General features: G+C 49.1%; 1 protein-coding gene across 2 annotated transcripts in view; it reads left to right on the plus strand.

Moving 5' to 3' along the window:
• The window catches only part of CAPN5 (calpain 5), a 52447-nt gene extending 40577 nt beyond the window's left edge, over positions 1 to 11870 (plus strand). For both annotated transcript variants that reach the window (XM_057408554.1, XM_057408553.1), the window contains 10 exons: positions 1858 to 2066; positions 2481 to 2673; positions 3205 to 3398; positions 4116 to 4193; positions 4922 to 5117; positions 6086 to 6208; positions 6691 to 6887; positions 7166 to 7287; positions 11053 to 11189; positions 11497 to 11870. In XM_057408554.1, coding sequence (XP_057264537.1) covers positions 1858 to 2066; positions 2481 to 2673; positions 3205 to 3398; positions 4116 to 4193; positions 4922 to 5117; positions 6086 to 6208; positions 6691 to 6887; positions 7166 to 7287; positions 11053 to 11189; positions 11497 to 11679 — 1632 coding nt within the window. In that variant the 3' untranslated portion in view covers positions 11680 to 11870. The remainder of the gene's footprint in view (positions 1 to 1857; positions 2067 to 2480; positions 2674 to 3204; positions 3399 to 4115; positions 4194 to 4921; positions 5118 to 6085; positions 6209 to 6690; positions 6888 to 7165; positions 7288 to 11052; positions 11190 to 11496) is intronic.
• The last annotated feature ends 734 nt before the right edge of the window (positions 11871 to 12604 follow it).

Raw genomic sequence — 12604 nt, forward strand, 5'->3', positions numbered from 1 at the left:
ACTCTCCCATCGGGAGTCTGGGACATGGTTGTTAACACTCCTGGAAAACACCAAACCCTCCAAAAGCAGCTCTTTTCCATGGCTCTGTCTGCTCTTCTTCCATTGATCCAGACAGCTCAGGAGTGCCAGTGAGTGAGGGCATCATTAATATTGCAGCATAGGAGCATTGAAAGCTTCGGGCTGGATTGTTGCTGGTAGTTAAGGAGTCAGTGAGCTCTCCAGAGAGAAACATATGTGCAGGGTCATGGCTTTGTGACAGCAGCCAGAAGATAAAAGCCAAAGGCTCTGGCAGCTAGACCAGGACCAAGGCACAATGAATGGGGTCTCACCGTGGCACAGGGCTTTCTGAAGAGCCTTTTACCATGCAGTATAGCTGTGTCCTGGCCTATCTCACCCTAATACCCACAGCTGTCTCCACAGGACAGTGGTTATTTGGTGTATTGGAACATAATTTTCCCTATAGGAACGTTGGGATTGTTCCTTGCTCAGGTCATGATGCTTTGGGAGCAGGTAAAAAGCAAAGGTGTGGACAGTTGGTCACATTAATGCAGCTGAGTGGGTCAGGACTTGTCAACTATCGACTGCTTTATCAACACACGGCCTCACAGCCCACCCTGGCCATGAAGTGAAGCCACGTTGCCTTCACCCTCAACAAGAGCTAAACTGCGGTGGGGCAGTTCCTGACTGTGTGCTTCTATGTCCTGACTCTAGATAAAATACTGATCCTTCTATATGGAGCATCTGCGCACGGCTGTGCCCCTTTTTGTCCCATCTTTTGGGTGGATTTTCCATCCAAAGCAAAGCTGGTGGTGCCTGAAGCCAGGAAGGACTGTGGGCTTTGTTACCCCTCACTCGTGCCTGTCCCACTGGCAGTGCAGATGGCAGTGACACCAAACCCCCACTCCTTCAGCCCCTCAGCTGCTCTAGGGTTTCCTTCCATCCAGGCTCTCTTTTCCCTGTCCTTGCTTGGATGAATATGGTAGCTCTTGATGGGGAAGAATGGAGACGTTGTGGGGATGAGAATGTTGCTTTTCCCACTTTAGCAGGGTATATGTACACAGTGTGTCTGGTCTCTGTTCATTGCCAACAGGTAGATGAACACAGCACTTACTCTCGGGCCCTGCAAGTCACACCAGAATCAAGTGACAGCATCAAAGAAGGTGCCTTCACTTAATGGTACCCTACTGACAATACAGTTAACAAAAATGTGGTCATCAAAATAACCATCCCTGGTAAGACCAAGGACCCTCTGCTCCAATAGCCTGTCTGCAGCTGTAGATGGCAGAAGATGTCCAGGGTAGAGTTGTAAGAAAGAGGAGCAAGGATCTTTACCCCCATCTTCCAAAGTGAGATGAAGTCTAAGCTATTCCAGTACACGTTAATCTAGCCTGCATTGGAGGAACCAGGTCCAAAACCTGTCCCCAGTAAGATGTAAGCAAGTCCATCCAACTCATACTTTTCCTTCTCTTTGATATTGGGGCCTACAAGGATGCTGGGGAGGGACCCTTCATCAGGGACTGTAGTGATAGGACAAGGGGTGATGGGGTCAAACTGAAACAGGGGAAGTTTAGATTGGATATAAGGAAGAAGTTCTTCCCTGTGAGGGTGCTGAGGCACTGGAATGGGTTGCCCAAGGAAGTTGTGAATGCTCCATCCCTGGCAGTGTTCAAGGCCAGGTTGGACAGAGCCTTGGGTGACATGGTCTAGTGTGAGGTGTCCCTGCCCATGGCAGGGGGTTGCAACTTGATGATGTTAAGGTCCTTTCCAACCCAAACTATTCTACGATTCTATATTGCCTGTGTTAGTTCCAGAATGAGAGTCAAGTCCACCAAGGTGCACGTGCCTCCTCTCTTGCAGGTCATCCCAGACTGGAAGGAGCAGGAATGGAATGCTGAGAAACCCGAGAACTATGTGGGGATCTTCCACTTCCAGTTCTGGCGTTTCGGTCAGTGGCTGGATGTGGTGATCGATGACCGCCTGCCCACACTCCACAACCAGCTCATCTACTGCCACTCCAACTCCAAGAACGAGTTCTGGTGTGCCTTGGTGGAGAAAGCTTATGCCAAGTAGGTATCTGGGTGGCTGCAGGACAAACTGGGACCTGGGTGCCCTGGTTTTCATCTCTGTTCATTCACCAGTTGGTTTGCACCAATGGAAACAACAGGTTTCCTGAAGGGAAGTAGGACATATCTCAAACAGACAAAGATTGTGAGGAAAAAGCCTTTTTTGTAGCAAAAGATCTTCCAATTCGACATTGGTCTAAGTAATACCTATCCTAGAGATTTCAAGTTCCTATTCGTCCCATGACAGCAAGAGTGCTGCATGCAGCATGGGTCTTACGTTTTTACCCTACTTTACTATCTTCACCCACTGGAAGTTTTATTACAGATCTCTCTTCTCCAGCCTGCCCCAAGAACTGTCCCAAACCCCTTCAAATGTCAATGCAGTGTTGTCATGCCATCCCTGTCACTCTCTTTCAGGTTGTCAGGCTGTTATGAGGCCCTGGATGGAGGCAACACAGCTGATGCCCTGGTGGACTTCACTGGTGGGGTGTCTGAACCTATTGACCTGACCGAAGGGGACTACATTGCTGATGAAGCCAAGCGAAACCTCCTCTTTGAGCGCGTGTTGAAGGTGCACAACCGGGGAGGCCTCATCAGCTGCTCCATCAAAGTAAGCAATGTTACTTGTATTGTCAGGGTCTCATGGGATTTGAGTGGTCTTATACTGTGGGAGACTTCTGAATTAGGTCAGATAAATTATGGCCAAGGGTCCCTACTTCTTATGGATGGCAAAAGGAGTCGAGCCTGGATGCCCACCCTTATTCATGTGTTGAAGAACCTAGATTCATTCCATCACTCTTCAGATGTTAGGAGGGGATTTGCTCCCAGAGGAAGGTGTTTTGGTGTCTGCCTGTAGACATCTCCACAAACACTGGGTGCCAAACCTCCCATTATAACCACTAGAATGAGATCTATTGGTTGACACTATGAGAGCTCAGAGGCCTCATGCAGCAGATGGAAACCAGGAAGGATTTAGCACCTGAAATTATAGAATCCCAGACTGGTTTGGGTTGGAAAGGGCCTTAAAGCTTATCCAGTTCCAACCCCTGCCATGGGCAGGGACCCCTTCCACTAGAGCAGCTTGCTCCAAGCCCCATGCGTTCACATCCCCCTGGTACAGTGTCTGTATCTCCCTGCCCAGGCCACCTCAGCAGCAGACATGGAGGCCCGCCTGGCCTGTGGACTGGTGAAGGGCCACGCGTACGCGGTGACGGACGTGCGGAAGGTGCGCCTGGGCCACGGCCTCCTGTCCTTCTTCAAGTCGGAGAAGCTGGACATGATCCGCATGCGCAACCCGTGGGGCGAGCGGGAGTGGAATGGCCCTTGGAGTGACACGTGAGTTAGGATGGGGACCAGCAGCGCCTCTGTTCAGGGGGAAAAGCGGATGGATGGGAGCTGGATGGGAGCAAGGCTGTCCCACGAGACAATTCGACTACATCCACACCTATAGGATAACCTCGTATGGGATACTGCTTCAACCCATGTCCTAAACCTACTGTTTCACTAGGGTAGATTCATTCTTTGCCTTGGGGTCTTGGAGGTCAACAGAAGGGTGGTTGAGCTTGACAAACCTTCTCATTAGTGCTCTGGTGGGTGTTGTGGTGAAATTGCAGTCATGTAGTACTCTACATTCGCACTAGTGAAGGATGATTATAGCTCACCTTTCTGCTCCCTGTCTTGTTCCAGCAAAAATAGCACCCAACAGAATCAATCTCTGCCACCACTGACTGCTGTGGTGTCTGTGGATGGGATGGAGAACCAAGGGCTGGTGTAACCAGAGCCTTTGTCAAGGGTTCAGTTCGTTATCTTCATTGATAGGGTTGTGATTGTACTGGCCAAACAAAGTCTTGCCAAGCTGGATTCAGATCCACTGGTTAGGAATCTCCAAGCCATGCTGCACTCCCCCCACGTTTGAAAGATGAGCTAACCAGTGGGAGGGAACTGGTTTATATAGACCTTGTGCCCTCGACAGGTCTGCTGAGGCCACGTAGGCCCTTGAATTCCTGTGTGTGCCCTTGCCCTCACAGTAATGATCCTGAACTCTTCCCACAGCTCTGAGGAGTGGCAGAAAGTGAGTAAAAGTGAAAGAGAGAAGATGGGGATGACGGTGGAAGACGATGGAGAGTTCTGGTGAGTCCCTCCTGGGGTTGTTGCCATGGGCCATACCTACAAAGTCCTCCCAGGGAAGCACGTGAGTCATTTCCATACATACAGCTATCAAGAACAAACCGCCTTCCAAGCCCTAGGATGTTTAGTGATGCTTCCTCTCTGAGCCCATGGGTGTTAGCTTTGAATGGCCATGACCCTAGGATTGCCGGCTGCTCTGTATCACACTGGATGCAAGCTATTTCACCAGGGTACTTGCAACCTGTTATGGATTAACTTAATATCCTCACCAGATATGTTTCAATATAACAGGTACCCATGTGTATAGGAAGGGCCACTCCTCTGCTTCTCCCACTCCAAAACACGTAACTCTGCTGTTTAAACTGAACAAGTATTTACTGCATACATGGAGAAAGGTATCTCCATCTCTTCCATTATTCAGCAGGCATCAGAGGCTACTCAAACATGGTCTCTGTCTATGATAGGGTGCCTGTGATAGGGTGATCAAGTATTGGAACAGGCTGCTCAGGGCAGGGGTGGAATCACCATCCCTGCAAGTGTTCACACACCGTGTAGACAAGGCCTTCAGTGTCATGGGTTAGTGGTGGCCTTGGCAGTACTGGGGTAATGGTTGGACTGGATGATCTTAAAGGTCTTTTCCAACCCAACTGATTCCATGATTCTATGATCCTTCAGTGTACTGTTGAGGGGGATGGAGCAGCATAACCCAGCTCTGCCCTTTCCTGACTTAGGATGACCTTTGAGGATTTCTGCAAGTACTTCACGGACATCATCAAGTGCCGTCTCATCAACACGTCCTACCTGAGCATCCACAAGACCTGGGAGGAGGCAGTGCTCCACGGGGCATGGACCAGAAGCAGTGACCCCTTGAAGAACCGCTGTGGAGGCTGTATCAACCACAAAGACACCTTTTTGCAGAACCCTCAGGTAAGTCATGGAGCAGAGGAACTTCTGGAGCCTCTACACGTGTTTCTAAGTGCTTAAATCTCCTACAGGGACCTAGAAGGGCAAAACAGCTACCAGACCTCTGGTTGATTAAATGTGCTCATGAACATTCTCTGGCTGAGACCCCTGGCACAGCATGACCTGCATCCAGGCCAACTCTGTTAACCTTGTCCCTCTTATGAGGGAGAATGCATCCAAGTGCCTGGTGTAGAGCATCTTGGCACAACCAAACAGCAAGCTGTGGCACAGGGTAGCAGTGTTAGCTGGGGCCAGTCAAACAGAGCTATTTCCAACAGTTTGGATGCCTGAAGGATCAAATTCCAGTTCTTTTGTCCAAGCCTTGGCACTAATATTCACCAGGGCAGGTGTAGTCTGTAGGGGCATTTCCTTCTAGCTTGGCCTTCAAAAAGGTCCTGCTCTGAAGTTCATCTCCTGGAACAAGCTCTTCCATTCTGTACTGCTCTGAACTGGGGTTCTCAGCAACATGAGACAAGTTCTTGTAAGTCCTTCATCTAACAATGAAGGATGAAGGGTGGTCTAGTCCATTGCAGGAATTGTGATCAAGGATGTGGCACAGTTGTTTCCTGCTTCCAGCTCTGTATTAGTCTTCATCTTAGGTGTCTGTGAGCATAAATTCCTCCTTCCATGCCTCATAGGAGGACTTGTGGCAGACTGCAAAGGGTGAAAATCTCTGGTATGAGACTACATCTAGACTCCTTGGACTCTGATGAGCAATTGAGAGACTGGATTTTCCAGTCTATTTATAAGATGAGCCTAAAAGGTCTTGGCAGGATGATGCCAGTTCCCAAGAGGAATGGGTATAGGCTGGTACTGAAGCAATGAGGTGGGTGAGGAGAAGCTGAGGTTAAACCTACTCTGTGTCACCCACCCATACCCAGTGATCCTGTCTTAATAGAAGTCCTCCCTTACCTTCCTTCTTTTGTTCCTAGTACGTATTTGATGTGAAGAAGGCAGAAGATGAAGTGCTGATCTCCATCCAGCAGAAGCCAAAAAGGACCAGTCGCAAAGAGGGCAAAGGAGAGAACTTGGCCATAGGTTTTGACATCCATAAGGTAGATCATGGTTCCTGCATCTTGGCCTGAATACCCCAGTGCATTTGTTAGTGGTGGAGTGGTACCTCTGTCCTGCATGACCATCGGTATTGCTCATTTAAGCTTTATCTGGGTGCCTCTGGGGTGCTTCAGCACAGTGTGCCCCTCTAGAGATTTCAGAGGTGAACAGCGACAGCATGGACAAGTTCTCCTTGCTAAAAGCAATGGTCTGTTACCTCCAGATGCTGAAACCCATTACAGTTATGTGTCCTTGATGGGCCCCCAGTGTCAAGCTGAGATACAAGAGACAAGAAGTTCCTGAGCCAACCAAGTTGGGAGAACCACATCCGTGCTTGTTTTCCACCCAGCCCAGTTGGGACCATTTTGTTGGTTGCCTCAACTCTGCCTCTCCCAGCACTGTGGGGTCAGTCCCAGGGTGGATCCAAATCCATTGTCATACGTTGTGCTGTCCTTCTGACCACCCCGCTGTGGTGTCTTCCCAGGTGGAGCTGAACAGGAACTACCGGATGCACACCCTGCAGCAGAAGGTGGCCAGCTCCATTTACATCAACTCCCGCAGCGTCTTCCTGCGGACAGACCTGAAGGAAGGTCGCTATGTCATCATCCCCACCACTTTTGATCCCGGTCATGTAGGCGAGTTCCTTCTCAGGATATTCACAGATGTGCCTTCAGACTGCAGGTAAGGAGCAAGAGCAGCCATGGGGAGGAGATGACTGTTGGGGGACGTGGTTTTCCTGGTTGGAATTGGTCATAGCCTTGCCTGGAGATGGTGTTTGGTTTCCTTTCAAGAGACAGGAAGAGAAGCTCCCACTCTGCTCCTAAGCGTGACATGGGAGAGCGTCCCAAACCCCGGTTGAAGAGACAGTGCATAGTTCTCCCATCCTGCTAGAGCAAACTCTGGTGTGCCCGTGGGGTAAGACTGGGCACCTCTCAAAGGGCACATGTCTCTCCTTGCAGAGAGCTGACACTGGATGAGCCACCACATACCTGCTGGAGTGGGATGTGCGGTTACCCACAAGTGGTATCCCAGATCCATGTCCTTGCTGCAGCCGGGCTCAAGAATCAGGACTCCCAAGGAGGTACTGGTCTTTCCCTGTCTAGTCCTGTGGGAGCTGGGAGGTGGTTGTTCCAGTGGGAAGAGGAGGAGGTGGTTTCATGAGGTGAGAGGTTGCTGAGATTTGTTATATCCTCAGATATGTTTTTCAGTGAACAGCCTGATTCAGACACCAGAGGAGAAAGTCCATGGGGAATCAATGTGGACATGATCTGGAAGCTGTTATATTTAAGCTGCTGTGTAAGATCCTTGGAAGATCCTCCCAAAACTTCTCCAATGCCCTTAGCAGTAGTCCTGTAGAAATCCAGGCTTTCTTCCTGCGTATAAGTAGCTTTAAAAGTCAGGGATCATATATAAAGGCGTTTTAGTAGGAAGGACAGAGGAGCAATGGGACAGGCTGACGTGTTGGGGTAGTGTCCATCACCAGAGGCTGGATAAATGTCTATTAGTAGAGGGCAGGTCAAATTTAGCTCTTTGGGGGATATTGTGGATGGAGAACTTTTTACTGTTTCCAGTAAGTCCCACTCCATGCATGGCTCCTAGGAGCCCTCTGAGATGACCTGAATTGGGTGACATGGTTTAGTTAGGGTGCCATGGTTTAGTGTGAGGTGTCCCTGCCCGTGGCAGGGGGTTGGACCTGGATAATCTTAAGGTCCTTTCCAACCCAAACTATTCTATGATTGTATGAATTGCCACTAACACAGTGCACTGGATTTTGCCTCCTTGGTCCTCTAAAGGTTCATTTTGATGCAGTTTTGACATCCAACACTTCTGTTTCATGAAAAGCAGCAGCAGCACCATGTATCACCATGTTCTGCACCCACATAGAAACTCATGGCAAGAGCCCCATGCTCAGTCCATCCTAGGGACCAAGAAACCCAGGGATAGTGAAGACTTGGACTGGAAGATCATTGAAATAGGGATGAAGGGTGTAGAGATTGTGATTAGAGATGCCTTTTCACCAAGGGAACAGACCGGATCCAAGCCTTTCTCCTCCATTTCCTAAGTCAAGGACATATTTTGGATGTGGCAAGGTTTAACCAGGCACTTCCAAGCCAAATTTCAAGTGTAAAACTCAAAAACATAAGATTTAAAAGATCTAAACAAAAAAGTTATCTTTTTTTTTCATCCAAACATTATTGTAAGGGCTGTGCATCAATAGAGCCCTGAAAGTAAAGACCAGTATCCTTCCTTAGAGCAAGGATTAGCCCTGTTTGCTTATTTAACACATGCCACAAAGGGAGCCCTTCTATCCTGTCTGCTGTTTGGGAAGGGAATTTGACCCTAGGGAGGTTGTTTTCCCTGGGGTTACTCACAACATCCCAATGTAGCTTAGCAATGAAGGGAAGTCTGTAGTCAAAGGTCTCTGAACTGTTCACAGAAACCAGGTTTATCTTTCCTGCAGGTAAAGATGGATTCTGGAGCCATAAAACAATATTTTTCAGCCAGAAGCCCTTGGGAATGGCTTTTTTCCAGCTGTTCTCCAGCTGTTTTCCAGCTGTTCAGCTCCCACCAACAGCAACCTGCATTGTGCTTTCCAGCGCAATGGCATGACTCGCATCTCTCAGCCCAGGCTTTGCACACTAGTTTGGAAGCAGTGATTTCCAGTTGGGAATTTGGCTCCGGCTGATGGAATATGAGGATTCACTGGGACATCCCAAGTGACAAGGCCAGTTTGGAACAACAGCTATCAAGTCCAGCAGCTGCATCTCACCAGGGAGCCAGATCCTTGCAAACAGAAAGCAAGGAGGTGGTCTGGCAGTCAGAGATGTGGTTCTTAAATCCCTGGTGCTCTGAAGGGGGTTGTTTGTTCCTCCTCATTTCCCCATTTCCCTTAGAGAAGAACTTATCCACCTGGTTTGGCTTTCCATTATACCTCATGCTGGGAATTAAATTCCCATAGCAATAGCTCATTCTCTATTGGAATTCCCAAAACAAGTGCTCATTTCTTAAGGGGAAAATGATCACTAGTGAGGGGCTCTTTCCCTTTCCTGGAAGCTCAGGTACCATCCAGCTGTGGTCTGGTAGTCTGTGAACTTGGCAACTTTACTCTTCATCTTTGTGGCCTGCTTGTTCCCTATGACTGTATTTTCCCATCTAGGATATTGCAATAACATTCCTTTCACGCTTCCTCATCCATTTCCCACTCTATGTCCCATGGTTGCCCCTCAATGCCCAATCTTTCTCTTCCCCATTTATTTCACTACCACCAGTGATCCTTTTTGACATTTTGATCCTCTCCCTGAATTAGAATCATGGAATAATTTGGGTTGGAAAGGACCTTAAGATCATCCAGTTCCAAATTCTTGCCCCCAGCAAACACTCTTAAGAGCCATCTTCACCTCTTTAAATACATTTCCATCCTAAGGCTCCCTATTCACTGGTTGCTCACCAAACCTTCCCAGTGCCCAAATGAATTCATTTTGCTCATAAATGAGCACATCTTGGCAGTTTTGGTTCAGCATTGTGGCATCTCTCATCACATAGAATCATAAAATCATAGAATAGTTTGGGTTGAAAGGGACCTTAAGATCATCCAGTTCCAACCCCCCTGCCATGGGCAGGGACGCCTCACACTAAACCATGGCACCCAAGGCTCTGTCCAACCTGGCCTTGAACACTGCCAGGGATGGAGCATTCACAACTTCCCTGGGCAACCCATTCCAGTGCCTCACCACCCTCACAGTAAAGAACTTTCTCCTTATATCCAATCTAAACTTCCTCTGTTTCAGTTTGAACCCATTACCCCTTGTCCTGTCACTACAGTCCCTAATGAAGAGTCCCTCCCCAGCATCCCTATAGCCCCCCTTCAGACACTGGAAGCTGCTCTGAGGTCTCCACGCAGCTTCTCTTCTCCAGGCTCAACAGCCCCAACTTTCTCAGCCTGTCTCCATACAGGAGCTGCTCCAGCCCCTGAGCATCCTTGTGGCCTCCTCTGGACTTGTTGCAACAGTTCCATGTCCTTTTTATGTTGAGGACACCAGAACTGCACACAATGCTCCAGATGAGGTCTCAGGAGAGCAGAGCAGAGGGGCAGGATCACCTCCTTCGACCTGCTGGTCACGCTCCTTTTGATGCAGCCCAGGATACGGTTGCTTTCTGCACTGTGAGTACACACTGAAGCCAGCTTATGTTCATTTTCTCATCAACCAGCACCCCCAAGTGACCCATGCTGACAGCTCCTGCAGCATTTGAGTTTCACTAAGTCTAGGAGTAAGATGGTCCCATGATTTACGCATTGGAGTGAAAAGCACAGTCCTACTGAGGTAGCTATCATCACCTTAAAGTAAAACCAAGGTTAGGCTGGCTTGGGTGTATACATGCTGCAAGTGGGTTCTTGCACCTTGAAGGCTCTTGCCTTCCTGGTGTTTCCTTTCACAACCTCTGTGAGCCTGTTTCTCTTCTCCATGGCTTGCTTTCTGCCTGCCTTCAGCAGGGCAAATGCTGAAAGGAGCGTTGAGCAGGATGATGTCTTCCATGAAAGATTTATCCCATAGGTCAGGAGGATTTGGAGTGATGAAAGAGTGTTTATGTAGAATATGGGGGTCAAGGAAGAGGCTATTTCATAGCAGTCCATCACCACTTGTTGTCCAGTGTTGCCTAATAGAAGTAAGCTTGAGCCCAGCAGCTGAGCTTCGTGGACATCATCTGGGGTGCGATGAGCTCTTTATCAGATACCCATCTCCTCTGTCGGGTTATGGAGGAAAAGTGCTGTGTAACAACCCTGGAAAAGGGCTCTGAGGAATTACAGGAGCTATAACAAAGCAGAAATTCCCTTTTCTCTCCCCAGGAGCTGACCCTTACGTGATCATAAAGTGTGAAGGGCAGAAAGTTCGCTCTCCCGTGAAGAAGAACACGGTGTCTCCAGAGTTTGACGTGAAAGGGCTCTTCTACCGCAAGAAGCCAGGACAACCCATCATTGTTCAGGTACAGTGAGCCAAGGATGGAGATCCTCTTTCACTTGAACCCCCCTACCTGCCTCTTCTCATGCTGTCCACAGCGGGTCTGTCCCCCAAGGCTGAGCGTCATCAGTTTATGCAGCTCAACCTTCCACCACCACGTGCATCGGGTAAATGCACATCCTTCACCCCTCTCACAGAGTGAACCCCGAACCTTGACCACCTCCATGCCTCCAGCTCAGAGCAGGTCCCCAATAAACCCTTCTCTTCTCCAGTGCATGAAGCTTGGCTTCACCCCTCAAAGACCTGCCCTCATTTCTGCTTTATTTCCCCAGATCTGGAACCACAACTTAATAAGTGACGAGTTCTTGGGCCAAGTGGTGCTCACAGGGGACCCCAGTGACCGGCAATCAGTGCACACACTGCACCTCCAGGACAAGGGGAACAAGAGATCAAATGATCTTCCTGGAACCATTGCTGTGAAGCTGCTCAGCAGTAACATCCTCACCAACGTCTGAGTACTCAAGGACTCTTCTTCTGGTGCCACATATGTGTATATAACATGCACACATACATACATATATATACACACACAGAGCCTACCTACCATCTGCAAAGTGCATATGAACCATGCATGCATTCCACTCAAAGGAGCCAATCTTGTGTTTTCAACGTTGACAAATGGTGCCTTTTTGGGGAACCACAACGATCCTTCTGCTGGCATCCTCTCTCTTGCAGCCTCCATTGCCTCCGTGTGTCCCATGGGATCGCTGTGTGTCCTGACGGCCAGAGCACAATGCCCTGTTTGTTTACACAGGCTGCACGCACGTGCCACCGTGTACCATGGGTCCCACCAACTTGCTTCAATGCACCTTCGATGTATCTGCTTGGTTTAAGAGTTGTCATCTGCCCTGAAACTGCCATTTTAGTGCTTGTCTTCGGAGGCACCGCAGTGCACGAGAAGTGGGAAAAGAGATTGGGACCTTTTGGATGTTCTCTGGGTATGGGTTTGCTTAGTGCAGCTGGAAGGAGAATGCACCAAGGCAGTCCCATATCCCAAATCCACATGGCCAGCAAGAGTAAAGGCTCCATCATTTTAGGGACAAGCTGTCTCCTCTTGAGTCTTGCCAATTGTTCAACCCCGTGCAACTCTGAAGGATACAAAGATGCCAACAACCATGATGGGACAACTGGAATTGTTCTGGTCTCAGCTCCTGTGTGTGCCTCTCGAACTGCCATGGTGCCTGCTGTCTCCATGTCTTCATGCAGACCCCATCCCAAGAGCTCACTCCCATAGCTGGGGTGGGTTGTGTGCTGGGGCCATTCAGTGTTTAGATAAGGGGAGATCAATTCCTCTGAAGGCCAAAGCATCAGGTCCAAGGGATGGGGAGCTTCACTCAGTGGGCTCCATCTTCACCGCTGCATCATTTCTCAGTGCCTGGC

The sequence above is a fragment of the Pezoporus wallicus genome, unplaced genomic scaffold (genome assembly GCF_028554395.1).
Source record: "Pezoporus wallicus isolate ANWC-B61680 ecotype Strahan unplaced genomic scaffold, APGP_CSIRO_Pwel_v1 contig_7461, whole genome shotgun sequence".
NCBI classification, from domain to species: domain Eukaryota; kingdom Metazoa; phylum Chordata; class Aves; order Psittaciformes; family Psittacidae; genus Pezoporus; species Pezoporus wallicus.